The 20,542-nt window shown below is 42.2% G+C and overlaps 1 protein-coding gene across 1 annotated transcript in view; it reads left to right on the top strand.

The window, feature by feature from the left end:
• The window catches only part of LOC138262112 (tumor necrosis factor ligand superfamily member 10-like), a 31,826-nt gene extending 14,448 nt beyond the window's left edge, over positions 1–17,378 (top strand). Inside the window, exons 2-5 of the mRNA XM_069211870.1 lie at positions 613–774; positions 8,738–8,774; positions 11,060–11,167; positions 14,771–17,378. Coding sequence (XP_069067971.1) covers positions 613–774; positions 8,738–8,774; positions 11,060–11,167; positions 14,771–15,228 — 765 coding nt within the window. The 3' untranslated portion in view covers positions 15,229–17,378. The remainder of the gene's footprint in view (positions 1–612; positions 775–8,737; positions 8,775–11,059; positions 11,168–14,770) is intronic.
• Positions 17,379–20,542: the final 3,164 nt, after the last annotated feature.

Here is a 20,542-nt window from a genome sequence, read left to right as displayed (position 1 = left end):
CTGCAACTTGCTCTGCCTTGAGTTACACTAGATTTACCAAACCACACATGATGCCTCTGCATGGAATGGCAAATCTCATTCTAGATTTTGCATCACCTTGAATGGTGCAAGGGCGACAAAATCCTAAATAAACCTGGGCATAAGTGACTACGAGCATAGTGCAAATGTCAGTTTCGCGCTGGTTGGTTAATTCAAATTCTAGTGCAAAATAGCGGTGCCCCAGGTTTGCACTACCTAGACAGGCTCTACTGCTGTAAAGGAGAAAAGCAGACGTACATGAGGCTGGCGGTTCAGCCGCCAACATTATTCGCTGATCACGAGACTGGGATTGCGTGTAAAAGCCTGTGGGATGGTCTTTCCGGTCTAATGCTTGTTTTGAGTGGGATCTTCAGTATTCTTGAAATGTAAAACTGCCCCATTTGGTGAGTCATGACCTTAAGATAAGGCCACTTGTGGCTAGCACAATCTTGTACCTCCCGTGCAAGAGAGTAGGGTCATATCTGCTTGTTAAACTGTTTCTCCTGACTCTATAATCCTTTGCAGATGCAGAGCATTTACAAGGCCAAATCCTCATAAATTGACCCAGATGTTTTGCTTTTATTTGGTTTTCAGCTGAAGGCTCAGACCCAGGGGACCTCGGAAGAGCTCAAGTGCTTGCAGTTCATCAACAGCCTGGAAGAAATGGCTGACTCCACAGAGACGGATCTGCACGAGCTGCTCTTGAACGAGCCCTGCCAGAGGATGGCCAGCGGCATCAGGTCCTACGTCAGCATGGTGAGTGATGTGCGACTCACTGGCCAACTGACCCCTGTACATCAGTGAACATTCAACAAGTCTGACTTCCACAAAGTGTCCAGGCAACCAAAATTTACCCGGATAGTCTTGGGTTTTCACCATCTTTCTCTGCAGATTTCAGTAAATTTGGCACATGTCCCAATGTTCAGGGCGGGTCGACAAATACAAAGGGAGGCGTGTTTTTATGGGTTCAATAGTTGATTTTGCACATATGATATTGGATGTAAGAATTGCTTTTAGTTCCACTTATCTGTGGTTTCTATATTGGTATATGCGGTCTGTGCCCCTCCAGTGATGAGTACTTGTAGTCCTACTTCTCTGTTTGTGGAATGTCCCAGATTTTAGGGCCTGATTTATACTTTTTTAGCACTGCATTTGCATAATTTTTTACGCAGAAGCGGCACAAACGTACAAAATGTAATTGGATTTTGTAAGTTTGCGCCGCTTTTGCATTAAAAAATGACACAAATGCGGCGCTAAAAAAGTATAAATGAGACCCTTCGTTTTTGAGTTTTGACCAGCCTGTGTTCTAATGGATAGCACTTTGCATGGTGGGACTTTAGTATCCAAACAGATGAAATAATATGTAAAACAATGCAGTGTGGTACATGTGTGGTGCAAGCCACTATGTGATATTTTTAAAGCCATGCAAAGCCACTTTGCGTGGCTTTGAATGGCTTCAAAAATATGGAGTAAGGTAAAGCAGCGCAAATCGATGTGCTGTCCAACTCTACCCTGGGTAGGAGTTCCATGGGCACCGTGGTGGGTTTTCCCAGGCAACTCCAAGGGATTTTGACAGATTCTCAGATTTACAAGGACTTGTAAACGTGGGACTGCACCAAAATCTACGCATACTCAGGAGAGGCGGAACGAGGAAAAACATATTTATTTCTCATCGTTTTTATCTCCTATATGTGCTGCATTCTGCAGCACACATAGCAAGAGGAAAAAGCCTCTCAGGATTTTGTGCAGGAAGGTGTCCCTTCCTGCACAAAAACAATCCTGCATGCAAAGCAGGCACCCTTGCACCATGGTGCAAAGGTGTCTGCAATGGTGCTAGGCAGGCAAAAGGGCACCAGCGGATGGGGAAAGTACAGGAATCTGCCCTATTGGATAAATATGGCACATTTCTGCCCTTTCACTTTGACATAGGGAAGCACCGCAAGGTGACTTGCTGTGCTGCCCTGCGCCATAAAGCCCATTAATATGGGTCTAAGGGGGTCATTCTGCCACGGATGACTGAAGCACCGCCAACAGGCTGGCGGTGCTTCATAGCCCATTCTGATCGCGGCGGTAAAGCCGCGGTCAGAAAAGGGGATCCGGCGGTTTCCCGCCAGATTTCCCCTGGCTGGGCTGAACCAGCGCCGCCATGGGATTCCGACCCCCTTCCCGCCAGCCTGTTTCTGGTGGTTTTTACCGCCAGGAACAGGATGGAGGGAACGGGTGTCGTGGGGCCCCCGGGGGCCCCTGCAATGCCCATGCCACTGGCATGGGCAGTGCAGGGGCCCCCTAACAGGGCCCCAGCATGATTTTCACTGTCTGCATAGCAGACAGTGAAAATCGCGACGGGTGCAACTGCACCCGTCGCACACCTGCAACACCGCCGGCTCCATTCGGAGCCGGCTTCAGTGTTGCAGGCCCTTTCCCGCTGGGCCGGCGGGCGCTCCCTTGGCAGGCGCCCGCTGGCCCAGCAGGAAAGTCAGAATGGCCTCCGCGGTCTTTTGACCGCGGAGCGGCCAAATGGCGGTAACCGCGGTTGGAATGACCGCCTAAATGTTGTTGGTTATAAATCCAGGACTGGATACACGTGCATCTGATGACATGGAACAAGTTAGCAATTATGTATCCATACCTGTCTTTTAGAGGCAGTAGGCTGTTGTTCAGTCTATCCTATTTCCCTTATGTAAGTCCGTCCACGGTATCTATTCAATAAAATCAGGATCACCGTTGGACCCTGCACCCCCCCAGATTTTAATTATGGGATTACCCATCCTAGGCCCATTAATCACTAAACTGATTAACACCTCATTAGTTTCGGGTAGGGTACCAGACTCATGGAAACAAGCAATTGTGAAACCTCTGCTGAAAAAACCCAATGCAGACTCTAAACTATTGAATAATTATAGACCAATCTCGCTGCTACCCTTAATGGCTAAACTGATAGAGAAGCATGTACATAGCCAGCTGTCAACGTTTCTGGAGGAAGAAAAAGTTTTACATCATACTCAGATGGGTTTTAGGCCTAAACATGGAACAGAAACCGCACTGATTGCCATCACGGAGGAAGCAAAAATAAGGATGGATAATGGATTTGAGACCGCGATTATCCTTTTAGATCTGAGCGCAGCATTTGATACAGTTGATCTAAGCATCCTCGCAACTAGATTGCGGGAAGGGGGAATCGCGGGCACGGCACTAGAATGGATCAGCTCATATGTACATGGTAGATCCTTTCGGGTGCTGGACAGATCCTACATCTCTAAGCGCACCTTCAGTACTTGCGGGGTTCCTCAAGGTTCAGCGCTGAGTCCGCTACTCTTTAATGTCTATATGAGGCCTTCGGCAGGGATCGTAGAACCATTTGGAGTAAAATTGGTCTCATATGCAGACGATACCCAACTAGTTGTCTCCTTCTCGAAATCTCGACCAGACCTGGGCACGGCATTAGGACCATGCCTGGAAGCAGTGGCTACTTGGATGGCGAGCAGTAAAATGAAGCTTAACAACGAAAAAACAGAGGTGATGTACTTTGGGAATAATAGACCCCTAGCTATGTCCAGCAATCTAGACGGAGCCTCCACTCTGCCTCCTCCCAAAAGCCTTATTAAAAGCTTGGGCGTCTGGTTGGATCCTCTATTATCAATGGCACAACATGCCAATAGAATAGCAGGAACCTCATTTGCCCTGCTTAGGATGCTGAGAAAGGTTCTAACAATATTACCTTTTTTGGCTAGAAGATTGGTCATCCAGGCGGTGATAGGCTCGCGAATTGACTATGGTAACGCCTTGTTTATAGGATCTCCTAAATTTGTTATCCAAAGACTTCAAAGAGTACAGAATGCTGCGGCACGCCTACTTTTAAACATCCCCAAACAACACTCTATAAGAGCAGGAATCGCCTCTTTACACTGGCTTCCGGTTGCAGAGAGGATTCAGTTTAAGGCCCTTTGTCATATTCACAGGGCCATCTTTAATAAGGGTCCTGAAATGCTTAAAACACTGGCACAGATCTATGTTACAGCTAGGCCACTCAGATCCTCATCAGCTAACCTGATCATGGTACCATCGATTAGGAAAGCAAGATGGGGAGGAAGATCATTGGCATATCAAGGTGCTGTGATGTGGAACAACCTGCCTTTCAGTATAAGATCTAATTCTCAAGAAACTTCCTTTAGGAAGGACCTGAAAACATGGTTATTTAAAATCTAAATTCTTCAATGAATAGAAGTAGTTTCATCTTTGCGAGGGCATTTGAAGCGCTACGAGGCCTTTTGGCAGTTAGGCGCTATATAAATACGCATAACATAACATAACATCTACTCATTGGATGAAATGTGCTTTCATGCGCAACCTCCCCTGTCCCGTGTCTCCTTCTTTTTCTTCTCCCTCAAGCCAGGTTCTTCCGGTGCTATTTTGTTCATTGGAAATGTCAACATTGACTCTTGTAGAATAATAAACACAGCTGTTTGGTACCCCATCCAACAAGCAGCAGTCACTGGTTTGCAAGCATTTGAAGGCAGATGTGATGTAGTTAGAATTTTCAATAAAAACGAATACATGGACTATGTGTATTAAAAATGTGAAATAATGGGCTATATTTAAAAATAATGTGGCCCTAAGTCAAACATAAGGGCACAAAAAGTGTCCTCTACACCAACAAATGAAAGATTGTGATTAACAGAATCAAAATCTGATGATAATCACACAATTGAAGTCACTGCTGCAAAAATCTACAAGGAGAACATATCTTATACAATAATAAAGACAATAAACGAGTGAGATCGTTTGTTCTCCTAATGGGGAGACAGGTTTTGGCTCTACAGAATGTTACATACAACTGCAAATGTGTCACTGGAGTACTCACAGACATCACCTTGTGTATTTTCCAACCCTTTTTGTGCACTTAACTATGCGGCCCCTTACTCAGGACAGTATCACATTATTGTCCGTCGCACTTTCCTGTTCTGGATTAGATGGTTTTCCTCACTCTTCTTATGACAGTCCCACCTAAGGAGTATTTTGATCTTAAAGTGTTTTGGTTTGATGGTATCTACACTTCCACTGCTGGTATCGGTCCTTGCATTACAGTGTATAAGAGGGACTATTTTGTCTTTCTCTCCTGGCTATCTCCCCTTCCCACCACTACCCACTCTTTCAAGAACAAGTACACCAAAGCTCCTTTACACTTTGAATGCCTCTTATATTGTAACACCAAGTAGCCATCTTAAAATATTTTGTTAACTATTCATAGATGGCCACCATGGATGCACATGCATTTGTGGTGTCCATCATCGAATGTATTCTTTTAAAGCATAGGAAAAACTATTAAGAGTTTGTTGCAATTAATGCGCAGACATATTCATAGCAGCCATCTTTGAATGGATTTTCTTACAGCATAAAAAAATTCAATAAAAGAGGGCCACAGCAGATGCAAGTACATTTGGGGCAGCCATCTTTGAATGGATTTCCTGTGTTTTCAGAAAAGCCATTCATAGACGTTATCTGTGATAGACATATCCGAATGGATTTTCTTAAAGCATTAGCACACTTGTTTAATGATGGTTGCTGCACAAGCATGCATGGTAGCCATCTTGGGGGAAAATGTGAGAATTTGCAAAACCAATAGGTGTCAATGTTTTTTCGTTTTATCCAAATACTCAAGTCCTGCATTTCTTATGGGATAAACAAAATTACGATTACAGAAGGAAAAGAAAACAAACAGGACAAGCTAATCTACCCATGTATTGACCTGTGAAACGTGAGCACCCTGGCTAAAAATTCAGGCGTAAGTGTGCAAACTGGGGGTGATAACTCCTTAAACACTGCTATATTTTAACCGAGTTTAAGGGAAGAGTTTTCCGCTTAAGAAAATTAATTTTCTATTTGATTAAAAATGTTAATAGTTAGTTTAACAAACAAATTATTATTTCTGCAAAAAACACAACAGGTGCAAGTGTTAACGAGGAGTATATCTGGAATCTATGGCTTGTACAGGTTTCCAGTCATGCTACTACAGTACCCCCAAAATGTGAAAAATAAATCTGTGAAAAGCGTAGGCAGAAGCCTGCAATGTATAGATTGTGTCTGCCAAGACCATTTACACTATTCTATCTTTAGCATAAACGCCATCATTTCACTTAACCTTTTCAGCAGGATTCTATTTATTATACTATGCAAAGCACTTATCATGATAACTTTTTACTAATATATAATTGTCATGATACACAAACACTGGTGGTCCCTGGAGCGTTGCAGAATTATAAAAGGCAGAATCAAGCCATCCCGGGATTGGAATCTGCTTTGACACCGGGTGATGCCACACAGGTCTTTGCAGCAGGCACTTAACTCAAAAGATATCCACCCATCTAAGGGGCAAATTCCTAGCCTATTATATATCGCACAAATTGCTCAAGTTATCAATACTGATTGGGTGCAGAATTGCTGGGTGCCTAATTTGTGTACTATTCCGACAAAATGGGTTCAGAGGGAGGCGTAGATTTAGATATTGCACAAACAGGAAGATGTTTTTCCTCTTTATTTTTAGGTCTGGCCTACAGACAGCTTTGGATGGTTTGTGAGCCTCATTCCCCCCCCCAAAAATGCAGTAAATATACTTACATATAAATGTGCATACTAGGACTTTAGTCAGCCTTCTTCATCCACTAGTCTGTTCAAGTGTCATTCACATTTTGCTCCCGCCCACCACAGTATGCGTATGTGACAGTGGGTCAGTCCACACAAGTCACTGCTACTCTTTATTGTGAGTAAGAGCATTTGTATACAAAAGTAGACTACTTCAATTTCAGGTCTGGTTGGCCAAGACCAAACATACTAGTGTTGTCAATATTTGTTCTGGGTGAAATGTGTCTGACGACACTTGAGGTAATGTCACTATTTGAACACAACTTGGAGTCTAAGTTCAGGTGTAAAATATTGCTTGCTCCAGAATCCGAATTTGATGCTCACTTTCAATTAGGCAATTACATTTTCAGTATTTTGTTCAAGGTCCAAATGGTGACAAATTTCTATTTATTGTATGATGTGAAATATTTTGCCAAATGTAGGTTTAATATTTAATTGCAAAGATCTTAGAGAAACAGATTGAACATAGCAAGAGAAGTGTGCACAGAGACCCTTTTTGGTCCCTTCCCAAAAGTGATCTCAGATGTAGGTAGGGTTGAGTTTTTTAGGTCCATCTGAAGGACAAACGCTGTTCACGGACGGAGGGCAGCGGGCCAAAGAAATGCAGGGCCAGCATCTCCAGCTGCAGGCCTTAAGTGCAATGTAATAGCAATTCATTCAGCCTTTCTTAGAACATGGACGCATATCGCCTTGATCCAAGAATCAAAATGAGTCCTGCAGTAATCCTGATTTGCATTCAAATCAGGATTACATGTAGTGCGAAAAATACTCCAATTTTCCTCCTTTTAAATTTTGCAAGGCTAAGTTTTGTTGGAAAATACTGCAATAGTCTGACTTTCGTAGCATAGAATTGTGAAAACATGCTATATTAACACCAGTTAATTCACATTTAGAGGTGTGGAACACTGCATGTGGCGATAGTACTGGACCTGGTAAATACCACGCTCGGCGATACCTGTGTTTACTTGGTGTAGTATTAAAAGTATCTCAGGGCTTATAATGAGCACCTTAAATTACAGCTCTTCTGGTAAGTCTACAACTGCACCAAAAGGCAAGGTCCATAATGTTACATGGTGCTAAACAAATGCCTTCTCTCAACATTGCATGAGGGCACTAATGCCCATTAGAACATTCAAGTTCATGTGGTCTACACAGGCCTTGCACCTCCATTCTTTCTTAGCTGTTCCTGCTTTTCTGAACCCTGGTGTTAAGAAAAGGAACTGACACTGCCATTCTCTCTGCAGCCCCAGTGCTTGCCGGTGCATAGGACAGGCCAGGCTGGGCAGTACCACAGCAGCTCTGCATTCCCACTCTGACACTCCTGGGATCTGTACCCGGAAGTCTGTCAAGCAGCATCTCCACCTCTGGAAAAGTCTCACTAAGAAAACTCTTCAGCATGGCAGCCCTTTTCATCATTCATTGAATCAGTCTCCGGATTAAAGATCCGATTACTCTAGGGAAACAACTGATTGCCATGTCTAACACAACCCTATTGAGCCCAAGGAGCAACTAAACAACCCAAATCTAAAGTATTTAGTAAACTGGAGCCATTATACACAAAAACAGATAATGCACACATTCACCTGCACTGTAGCACTCCCTGATGGCCAGTAAGTGAAATACCATTAAACAGGGTATTAGTAACTCTTTTGACAGTGCTTAGAAATCGCATGCATGTGGCATGAAGGGCTACTTAAAAACAAGTGGCCTACAACAGAACTGAATACTAAATGTAAAAGAATAAATGTTTTTAAATGTGTACAAGAGGCATATCCGAAGGTATCACACTCTCAAAAGCGAATAAGACAATTCTAAGGTCTAATACACCTGGGCCAAATGCCACTTTGCAGCCCAAAGAACAGACGTTTTATATCCTGTTCGAAAGAAACGTGACTTAACCTTTCATCCTACTCAAGCTGATAAATTGCTTGTCATTAAAATGGGTGTGACTACTATTTTCAGAGCCGAAAAATGTGTCGCAGGCAAACGTCCATTATTGTGAATAATGACACCCAGATTTTAACCTCTTTTCCTAAAATGAAAGGCTTGCAAGCTCATCATCTTCTTTTCTGTTTCCCAGGTGACTGAAAACGTTATCCAATCCAGCATTCAGAAAGGTATTGTTTCTAAATACAGCTTTTCACTCCGACTCACACAATGGTTTTTGCACCGCCCTAGTAAGTTGGCAAGCAGAGCGCATTCCACGCCTAGCATTAAGGTAACCTGGACCAGGAGCCTTTTCTGAGCCTCAGTTTAGGGAGAGAGAGTACTAGAGCCACAGGAGTGCTGGTTGACACTTAAGCTGACATTGATCAAGAAAAGGGTGGAGTGGAGAAGGGGTGAGGGGTGCCAGGTCACTACAGGTAGATGTGCACCGGAAGCTAGTTTTAGGCAACAGTCACAGTTGCAGTTGGACAGAGCATGTGAAAGAGAGTGATGGGCCTTACGTTGCCGTGATGATCCATTATTACAGCTTTGATAGAGCTCAGCTGTGTGACCTGGACTCCAGTACAATAAAATAGATTGAATGTTGAAAGAAGAACCTCTTGAAGAAGACCCTCTAGATTCATAAGTGATCCACTCTGGAAGTAGGGTGTAGCAAACAGGTTAGCTAACACCACCATATTTTGGAAGACTTTTAGCAGTTTATAGATGGTCTCTGCAGGGCTCTGCACCACCACAGACGTGCTTGCCTATGCAGGAGTGATGTGAAAACTGGAATCCACCTTCAAAAATGTCTGCTGAGGCATTATTTTAGTGTTCAATGATCCCATATCTCATATATTGTTAGCCCTATTTCCAATGACTAGAATATTTTCTATGATATGTTCTATTTCCACTTTATATGTGTTTATTAATAATGCGTTAAACCATATCATAGTATGCTAAAGCAGTAACTTCCCTGTTCTAACAATACATAGTGGCTCACTGGATCACCTAAATAGCCAGGATTTACAGTTTTCCTTAAATGCGTTTAGAAGTCACATTCATGATAAGTTGGTCCCCCCTTGAGCAGATTTCTATAAATTGTGAAGGTACAATTTTAAGGCCTGTAGATACCAGTGGTACTTTTCAGATTGGTACAGTTTGGTTATCTAACTATGTTTTGGGGATTTTTCAAGTCACAGACATAAGGGCCTGATTCACAAAAAGAAATGTACTCTTTTGTGTAAGTTCACGAATGTTTGCTATTTACAAAGATATTTTACTAGTAGTATCTTGTTATGTGCGGGGGCTCTACAGTTGTAAATATACCACTAGTAAAATACCTTTGTGAATAGCAAACATTCGTAAACTTACACAAAAGTGTAACTTTACTTTGTGAATCAGGCCTGTAAGTGTCTTTGCTTGAAACAACCTTTGATTAGGTATTTTCTATTCAATGACAAACAACCTATTCTAAAGGCCTTTCTTATCATTTAGAATCTGCAACTTTCTTAGCCTAAATGGCCTTATTTTCACCCAAAGTTAAGTCTTAACTATCCATCATAACTATTTTGAACCATCTGAAGACCATAGACGTGGAGCTAGGCAGGCTTTTGTTCCTGGGAAGAGAAAAAAACGGTCTGCATCTTTGTAGATATGGTGCTTTCCTGCTCTCTCACTCCCATGCAACCCAGCACTCTCATGCAATACAATGCAGCAGAACCTTTTTTTATTAAATGTGCCCCATTGTGTACATCCAAGCACTTCATCAACGCGCTATGGCACTGTGGTTGGTACTCAGATGAAATCCAGACTGTATCAGAGCAGTGCTCCACGTGGAAGGACTGCCAGATTGCAATACTTTGTGGCCTATTCACAAAGGCATTTAGAGTACGTAAAGTAGTACTCCTATTGTAATAAAATGGGACTATTCATGGAGTATTTGTGTACAATGTTCACAAAGAGAACGGGATGTGTCCTCTTTACACTTTTACTAATCAGGAGCCACTTCACAGAGTATGTAAGAGTATCTAAAAGTACCAGCAGTCATAAATGCTTTTGTGAAACTGCCTTCCAGATTATATAGTTTGCATCAAAGTTTTCCAGTAGTCTGTACTCCATATAAACAAAGAAAATCTTGCCTCTTGCTTTAACAATCATCATTTCTTCTTACTGATGATTTTTCTCTTTCTATGTTGCAATTTTTAAAGAAACTGAAATGTCAGGATCTTTTTAGGTTTTTGTTGATGCATCCAAACAAAATTCGGGCAAACTGCATTCCAAAACAAATGTGTACCAAATTCATATCCAACTTTCAGTGCCAAGGCTGTAGTAATAAGATCACAGAAGAAAGGGGGGGGGGAGTGAGGAGTGGGAGGGGAGGGTGGACGAGAACCGTGCTTCAAAATAACTGTGGATTGGAGCAGATTTGTATGTCCACACAGCTACAACTATTGTGCTTGTCTTTCCTCCACAGATATTAGAAGGAACTATGTGAACAGTTCAGAGTTCCAGAGGCCCTCAGGTCTGTCGCCCAAGCCTTCAGCTCACCTCACACTCCGAGATCACAGCACCCCCCATCAGGGTAAGTTCAGATTCCATATTGCCTTATTCATTGCATCCTGGGACTGTACAGCGAAAGTGTTTGCATTGCCTTGCCATGCCCTAAAGCTCGCCTTCATTTTTAGTTCCTGGCACAGACCCACACCAAATGCACGGTTGAAATAAGAAAAAAAGATCTCTGGGGAGGGTACACCAGTGAAATATGGAGGAGATGGGGGGTAGGGGGGCTCACACCAGTAGTCCATTTCTCACAGCAATCTCGTACCCGGTTGGCTTTAGGAAGCAGGGTACGTATCACACCTCAGGGAGGTGCTATCTGTGACGGAGCCCCACCCTTTTCTGGGTGAGTTCCTATTCCTTGAGAGAATACATTTCTTCTGCCAAAGGGTGACCTTACGGTTTTTTTTTTGTAAATCTTCTAAAACAATAAGTGCATGCAGAGCATAGGATTAAAACCATATTACATAGAGTACCAGCTCTTTCATGTTCATCTGTGAATCAGTCCCTTCATGGATTAGTTTCTAATGTTGTGCAGAAAGGGCATTCTGTCTGCCAGATGCTTTGTTAGCCTGGCCTCAAGAGTGCAATTATCAAAAGATCAATGCAGGTAGTTTTCAAAAATCTTCCTTGCTCAAGGGTATTTTTTTGGGCTTGTCGCATCTGCAGTTGGAACCACTGGCAGAAAAACCTGTTTTGCTAATTTTAGCAGTGAGTTTAGTGGTGCTGAGTGATTTGTTTGAATTATATTAAGACATGTTATGGTTTGAGATTCAACGGTTGAAGGATAGATGAAAGAATGAGAGAAACAGATGTTTATCAATACATTGAAAATGACAGATATGCCAAAATACAATAACCTCTCATAAGGGAAGCCGCACTACAGATCTTCCAAATGGCGGGTCTAAGCAACATTTTAGTGTGCTGAGTTCTCAGGACTTATTTGCCATGGGATACCCTAAAAATATGGTGTCTGGTACGGATTACCTGCATTTTTCCTAACAGGCACTGGCAAAGCCAACAGTTAAGGCCTTCATATGATTTATATTGATTATTCCGTGAAACAGTCAACAAGGAAAGGATTCGTGGGAAGGCCTTGAAAAATAGTAAAATGGATTTCTGTAACTGACACACACCTGTTAGTTTTGCTGAGAGAGGAACACGTTGGTGTGCACTTAGGTGTGGGTTCTATAACTTTGTGGGAGGGGTTTGTATTGTATAGCAAATGGTTGACATTATAGGGCGTCTAAGGTGTGGGAGATGGCTGAAATATGGGAGACCTTTATTCAGAGTTTCTCTGGAGTTTTTGCCCAAATCAGGAATTACAAGTAAACCTGCAATTTTGTTTATGGGATTACATTTGGGGCATATTTACAAACCCCTAGTGCTACTGGAGCATCATCTTCTGGCATTAGCATGGCACAACAAGGAGAAATACTTTTATTTCTCCTTGTTTTTTATTTTTGTATGTGTGCTGCATTCTGCAGCACACACAGAAAGAGCAATAGGCCATTAATGATTGTATGTGCAGATAAACAATCATTCCTGCACATAAACAATCATTCAATAATGAGAATTTGCTACTTCCATGTGTGCTGCATTCTGCAGCACACAACAAAGTGCCAAATCACTATTGTAGATTATTTTTGTGCAGGAAGGCCCACCTTCCTGCACATAAACAATCATTCCCTTCAACAAAGACACCCTTGCTCTATGGTGTAATGATACCTGCGTTGGCAGCTAAATTTAGCACCAGCACTAGGGGAAACACAGGGGTGCGGTGTATTTTTTTTAAATACAGCACCCCCCCCCCCCGGATTTCAAAACTGACACAGCACGGTGCTGCTGATTTTGATGTTGAGCTGTACCAGTTCCTTGTAAATCTGGCACTTGGTGTTTCCAGAAACACTTTCATCAGAGTAAACCTGTTGAAATAAGCCGCTTGAAAAATGCCCAGAAGTTGTGAATTACCCACTGAAATTGGTATTAAAACACCTATTGCTATAGTTGGTCAACAGTGAGAGCACTGAATAGTGCCGGAATTTCATATCCCAAAGTTAGTGATACCAAACCATTAAAATGACGGCATTGGAACTTCAAATCACATCGGACCGAGGCCCCAGTAGTGTGAATACACCCCTTAAATTCCTTCTCAAATCAACCACTCACTCTTATTCAGTCTAGAAGTCAGCTATGTTCACCAATAATTCATATTGTTGTGATGCAACACAAACTCTGGTGAATGGAGACCAGGTATTTACCCACAGACTAGCAATAGAAATGCTGTCAGTTTTAATAATACAAAACCAATGTAATTCAACATTCATGTTAACTAGATCTATCTAGTATTGCGCAGTTATAGGTATTACAATAACTAAGGGGGCTGATTTAGATCTCGATGGACAAGTTACTCCGTCACAAGGGTGACGGATATCCCGTCTGCCGAAATATAAACCCCATAGGACATAATTGGATTTATATTTCAGCAGACAGGATATCCGTCATCGCTGTGACTTACTAACCCCTTCACCGAGATCTAAATCAGGCACCAACTATTCTGATTTTTCAATTCAACTTTTATGTTATGCACACCTAATTGCTTTTTCAGTATAAATATATGACTGTGCAAAACAAAATACTTATAATTTTTCATAACATTCTGAGCCTCTATCTGGTGCATAAAAGAATACACCATATACATATGCAATAAGTTCCTTAAAAGCTATAATAACAATGTGCAATAAAGAAAATGTAATTAAAACAAACATACTCTGCACTACTGCATTAGGTCGTTTCCAACAGTGTTGCAAAGGTTATCCTTTCTCCTATAGGTTAGTGAACAATTAGAACAGAACTCAAGTACTGCGCACTCCAGTTGAGTGGTGACATTTACCATTCTATGCTTCAAATTCAAAGTGTTTACATTTTTAAAGTTAAAGGTAAGAAAATTGTGTCATTAGCGTATCATAAGCATATATTGACTATCTAACCACATGTAGGTATACAGGATTGTATGTCACTATATTGAGGTCAACAATATTAACCTACAAAAATATTGCAACCGCTACATCGTCTACCACTGCAATGATGAGGAGTGTATAATTACTAACCTTAACTAAACAGCTCACGATCAGGACAAACCTTGTGATGTGTTAGTTAGGTCAATGTAGTGGATCCAGTATTTTTGTCATGAAACATGTCATATGTGAGGCAGTGACGGTACATCACGTATAGTAGTGATGATGTCAAATTAGGACACTGTTGGTGGGCCCATGAGGTAAAATGTTGGCAGCCTCTGCTATCCCATGTTTGACAGACGTGCCTATGGACTTCCTTGCCCTGTCAGTTTTGGGCATATGGCCTTACTGAAACCTCAACTTCCTGTGGCATGGGTTAGCCCTTAAAAGATGCTGCAACCAGATGAACAAGATGAGGATGGTCTTTATCATCCTGCAGATCCTTGCAGCATTCTCTAAAATTGAAGCGCAAGTTGGTCTCCATTTTCCTTTTAATTTATGTTAAACAGTGCTATTTTATTTAATATAATGTATATATTCCCTGTACCAATGTAACATATACGAGTCATAACCATGGTGCTGTCATTGAATGTTACCCATTTGTCTTCTAGGAGGTTCTACATCAGAAAGTCATGGTTTTGGAAGCCTTCCACAATCATGTAGGCACCCTATCCGCCAATGGGAAGATAAGAACATCTGGTCACACCGACAGAACATCAGCTACCACGAGGGCAGGCTGAAGATCACACAGCCCGGCAAGTATTATGTGTACTCACAGATTTACTTCCGATACCCTCACCGGAGTGAGCATACCTCCCATGCCATCGGCCAACAGCTTGTACAGTGCATTCACAAGAAGACCTCCTACCTACATCCCATCCTGCTCCTCAAAGGTGTGGGCACCAAGTGCTGGGCACCCAATGCTGAGTACGGCCTACACTCAGTACACCAGGCTGGAGTATTTCAGCTAGAAGTGGGAGATGAGCTCTTTGTATCTGTCTCAAGCCTAGCAATGGTTGACCCGGAGGAGACTGCCAGCTACTTTGGTACTTTCAAACTGGATGCTTAAGAGAAAGAAGCAGTTCTTTGGTGACTTGTAATTGAATTAAACCTTGGACATTACATTTCCAGTAGATGATTGGCATGTTGCAGAAGCACTGTTTGTCCAAGCAAGCACTGCACTGGTGGTTAACATGGGAGACCAGTGGAACTTTTAAGACAGTGGTTTATTGATCAGGAAGTTGGTCACTACAAAGAAAGTATCCTATCCTGTTAAACACATACAAGCATCTAACGCAGAAGGCAAGCCATCTTCCTGATGGTCAGGGGGGCTAATGTGTCATAATTCAAATTGACTCAATCAATCAATCAGTTTTTGTAAAGTGCGGCTGCTCACCCGTGGGGGTCTCAAGGCACTGCAAATGAAATATCTTGACGCAAATACACTTTATGAAGGAGTAAATAATGATGACAACTGAGTTCATGGTGGGATGTATGTGCAGGATCTTGTCTGGTCAGATGGCTAGTCCATTTAAAGGCAGAACTCCACTGAGATCAACTGCAAAGAAGCAGTAATTGGCAAAGGGGGTTGGTAATCACTCCCTGTCTACAAAGGGGGCCTATGCTTCTGACTCTGTCTTGCATTGTGGCCCATAAAGGACCAGTTGTAAAATGTGAAATTGTGATGCGACTAATGCATATCCGAACAAAGAAAGCTCTTACGAGGTTAGTGAGCCTGGCTCACACCTCAATGCCAAGTAAGAAGCCAACCAGCACTTATTCAACAAAGAAAGCGCTGAGCCACATGTGTTGTTTTTTAAACTTCCATCCAGCAGATTAATCAAAAAAAGCACACTCCATAGCATGCTGAAAAGAAAAAAAATCATCTCTAGAAGGACATCTACGAGAGGCTATTGGTGGACTTCATCACATTGATGAAATTCAACCATGGAACAAGGCATCGTCTCATGCCATTCTATCCCAGTTTTCTACATACTTCAGCTGAGAAACAGCAATTGACTAAATACCACTAATGGAAAGAGATGCAGTGAGAGGCTGAACTCACAGGAAGGTCTGAAACTGAAATGAAGATTGCTCTAGAAAATATGTTTTTGGGATAACTGAGATGCACAGAAAACAGCTTTAGAATCGAGAGATGATACTAGGTAGAGAGACCAGTAAAACTGTTGCAGCGCTAGAAAAGAAAGTCAAGAGGGGTACTGAATCATGGTGATTCAGTCTTATCTGGTGCAGAATGGCAGCAACACTTTACTAGCACTACTGGGTGCTATGGCCAGTGCACAAATTGTTGTAAATATCAACTAGGGCTGTACATAAAGCACTATACATTTAGGGATAAACTGTATTAGATCAAACATTTTCATTGTAGCACATTTGGGAAGTATTAATTGGTCAAGTTTCTGATTTGGGTTAACAGAAGTTGCTCATAGCAAAATAGTCAAATTTCATTGCAAGTATATTGCACAGCGTAATTATGAGCATCGTTGAGTTAACTGCTTTTATCTGTAGCACTAAGGCAACAGTTTACCAGTGTAGTTCAACAAAAGCCGGATCCTTTCCATAATGTTCAGGTTAGTCATGAACTAGGTGGATTAGTTCTATTTAGGTTCATTGAATGTAAATTTACCTGATAAGGACAGCTTGAAGATCTTCTCGTAGACCGGGGCCTTCTGTACATACGTTAAACCCGGCTGCATGTATTAGTTTACCAAGGAGTGGGACAATGGACTCTGGACCATGGATTCCTTGTAGTCTCTTTGTTACTATGTAACATTCTGTTACCTTCAAGGGTGTATTACTCTGCTGCTACTGGCAGGATTAATGTAGTAAGCCAGACATTCAGCGCGCTTCCCTGTTCTCTGGAACTGAATATCTTGGCTGCTTGCTCTTAATTAGGTTTCCATTAAAACCTGTGCTATTACTATTGTCATTTGTTTAAACATCTGGGGGGAAGAACCAAAATGTAACCTGTGTTGTAGATGTGTATTTTTAATTCATCAGTCACTGGTAAGGCAAGCTACTGGACACAAACTAGCCAGCCGAGTACTTGTTTCATTGACAATGGCGATTTTATCTCGGACACGGAGCCAGATTCCGACAACGTGAGAGCCAAGAAACTGCATTTTCTAGTATTTGAGTTTTGATTTTTTTTTTAAACGAATGTAGAATCTTAACATGCATTAAATCATTTTTTAAGTATGCCGTGTACACAATGTAAGCCAAACAAGTATCTATTGTATGAATAATGCTCTCTGTGTCTAAATGTTGTTGTAACCTTTGATATGCCCTCATTAACTGGACAGGATGTCTGTTGCAGGTGTTGTGAGTCTGAGGAAATGTGCGCTCAACATGCGTCCTGTGGTGACCAGGCCATCTCTAAATACTCAATGCTTTGCATATGATCTGTGCACTTCATTAAGTCAACATCAGACATCTGTTTTATTTCAGACAATGGTTAGACTTATATTTTGAAAGGGTGCAGCCCTGTTCTAGAGCAGGAATTTAAAGGTGAGAGAGAAGCAATCTTGGATCTAACCGTGACACCAACGTAGCTGCCTGTGACCTGAAGTGTAGCATGTCATGTTGGGGTTCCTGTTTCACTGTTTACGTTTTACAAATTCCAGTGGGTATATTTTTGTGTTTTCCTAATTCTGAAAATCAGTGGTTATTAGTGTTTATATACACTAAGGGGTGAAGGGAGCTCTGCTCCTCTGGAGTATCTAACAATGTTTTTGGAACTCTGCACTCTGCTTGGAGCACGGAGTTATCCAAAAACTCTGCTAGCCCTGCCAGGATTGGAGTGGAGCTCATCCAGTGCATGCTGCAGCCCAGTTACGAGCTGCATAGCGCAAGTGCAGACAGTGCGCTTGCACTGTGCAGCCCATATCTGGGCTGCAGCACGCATCGAGGCAGAGCAGAGGGAGACAGACGCTGAGACATTTTGCCATCGGACGATGAGGAGAGGCAGACCCCCTCAAGGTAAGTGCTTGTCTCTTCTTTCTTTTGTTGTTGTTTGTGCACAAACAAGGACTGAAATGGCAACATTTTCTGCCTACGGCCCTGGCCTGAACTCAGGCCAGGGCCGTAGGCAGTGAAAACTGCAGCTTCAGGCCTCTTGTGCACCGGCCTGTCCCGTGTCCACGGGGCAGGCCGGTGCACAAGAGGCGTGAAAATGCACCTTTCATTGCCTACGGCCCTCCTGAATGCGCCTGATCTTCAAAGCACTAAGCAGAGTCAAGCCTGACTGACCAGGCCCGACCCTGCTTGGCGCTTCTGAGATCGGGCGCATTTAGGTTTTTTTTTTTTCAACTCCACGGAATTCCGCGGAGTCGGACTCCGTGAAACCCACCCAGGCCTCAACACCACAATCATTTGCAAGGGATGACATTTTCCAGAATTTAGAAAAAAAACATTTACAGATAATATTTTTATTGTAGCAGGACAATCTCTATTATGAGGTGATGTCTATATATTTTCACCTCCTGCTGCATGTGTTACTTGATACACCCAGTGTGGCATAAAGCACAGGCAGCAGTAGGTTAAACTACACAAACATTTTTGTCAGCCTCTGTCACTATTGGCTCACAACAGCATAGGTTAAAAAGTGATGGATGCACATCGGAACAGACACAGTCCAGTTCCCATAGGGTAGTATATGAACATCTCATGACCAGGACTCAAGACTTAATTCAATTCAATTATTCTTTATCCGATCACTTGGAAAGTAGATCAGAAAAGAAACGCATACATTCATAAATAGATAAAACACACATGTAAGATTAATGAAACATTCAAAGCTATAAAAACATTAATAGAATGGCTATCCAGAATCTAGAAACCAGGTATTAAAATGAAATCATTACCCACTGAATTACGTAGGCGACGTGCATTTTTCAAAAAGGAACCCATTGCTATACACACAGCTGGGCATTCTGATTGCTGCAAAAATACCACCACCACTCTGCACTTGCTACAATTACATTTCCGTAGCACAGGCAATAAATAACGTTTAGTAAATGGAAGTTAAATTTGCAGACAAAAACAAAATGTAGCAAGGTCTAGGGAGAACTCCTGTCACATGGGCAAATGCAAATATCAGAAGAAGGTTTCTCACAGATTGCAGGGAATTCTAGGGCAACTGTTGTCTCCGTAATATATTTAAGCCAGGGTATCCTATTCCATAAGAGCAGGATAAACAGTCGAAAATGATTTCCCTGTTCAAATTAGCTTCCTCCTTGTACCAGATTGAGATCACAGCATCAAGAGGGCAAGATTAATCGCATCCTCAATATACTCAAGGCCCAATTCCTGATGAGGAGCAAAATGGGATGTTGAAAGAGGGACCGCCCCCCTGACAGACAGCGACATACTCTATCATTTCCTCAATTTGAATACTGCCCACTATGTAGGACAGTATAGGTAGATACTTCCCCCTATATATTTGAAGCAAAGGGTGTATATAGGTGCAAGGGTGCCTACATTGTGGGACTGATTGTTTTGTGCTGGAAGGTGTCCCTTCCTGTACAAAAACAATCAATGGAGGGGATTCCCTCTTTCTATGTGTGCTGCAGAAATAAAGATATTTCTCTCCATTGCATCAGTCTTAGGGGTGGTGTAGGTTTTTGACGCATTTTCAGGTTTACAAAACCTTGTAAATCTGGGAATGCGGCAAAATCCATCGATGTTGCGTGGGAACACCCAAGCAACACCCATGGAAAATCGACTTGCGCTGAGTTGTCTTACTCCATATCTACAAGGTCATGTAAAGCCACGCAAAGTGGCTTTGCGTGGCCTTGTGGATATTGGTCAGCAGCCTGCGCTGTTCCTGCATCAAAAAAAATGATGCAGCGATGACACAAGCTTCTTGTAAATGGGCCTAAAAGGGTAGATGAAGACCTTGTTCTATAGTTATAAAATGTTTTCTAAAATCATATTGCACCTCTGATAGAATATTCTTTTCCCGGGACCAGGAAAGCACTTGTCCACTAATATTTTGCCAATAACTTATATAGTGAAATCTAAAAGGGAAATTAGACAATGACACTTTAGGTCCTGGACATTGCCCTTTTTAAAAACTAGGACAATCGTGGAGGAATACCAAGTTGATGGAATGCCTACCTTGCACGCAGAATTAATAATATCAGTAAGCAAAGGATGCCAGAAACCTGGATTGTCCTTATATATGTCCATGGGAATCCCATCGGGCCAGGTGCTTTATTTGAAGGGCTATTAATGATGCTGTCAAAAACCTCTTCAGAAACGAACTGAATATTCAGAGGCAATACACGGTGAACAAATCCTCTCTTTTGGATAGAGTCATTGGAGTGATAAAGTCTACTTAAATGACCTATCCATTCCTCAGG

Source organism: Pleurodeles waltl, chromosome 10 (genome assembly GCF_031143425.1).
Source record: "Pleurodeles waltl isolate 20211129_DDA chromosome 10, aPleWal1.hap1.20221129, whole genome shotgun sequence".
Lineage (NCBI taxonomy): Eukaryota > Metazoa > Chordata > Amphibia > Caudata > Salamandridae > Pleurodeles > Pleurodeles waltl.
This window is presented reverse-complemented; position numbering and strand designations above follow the sequence as displayed.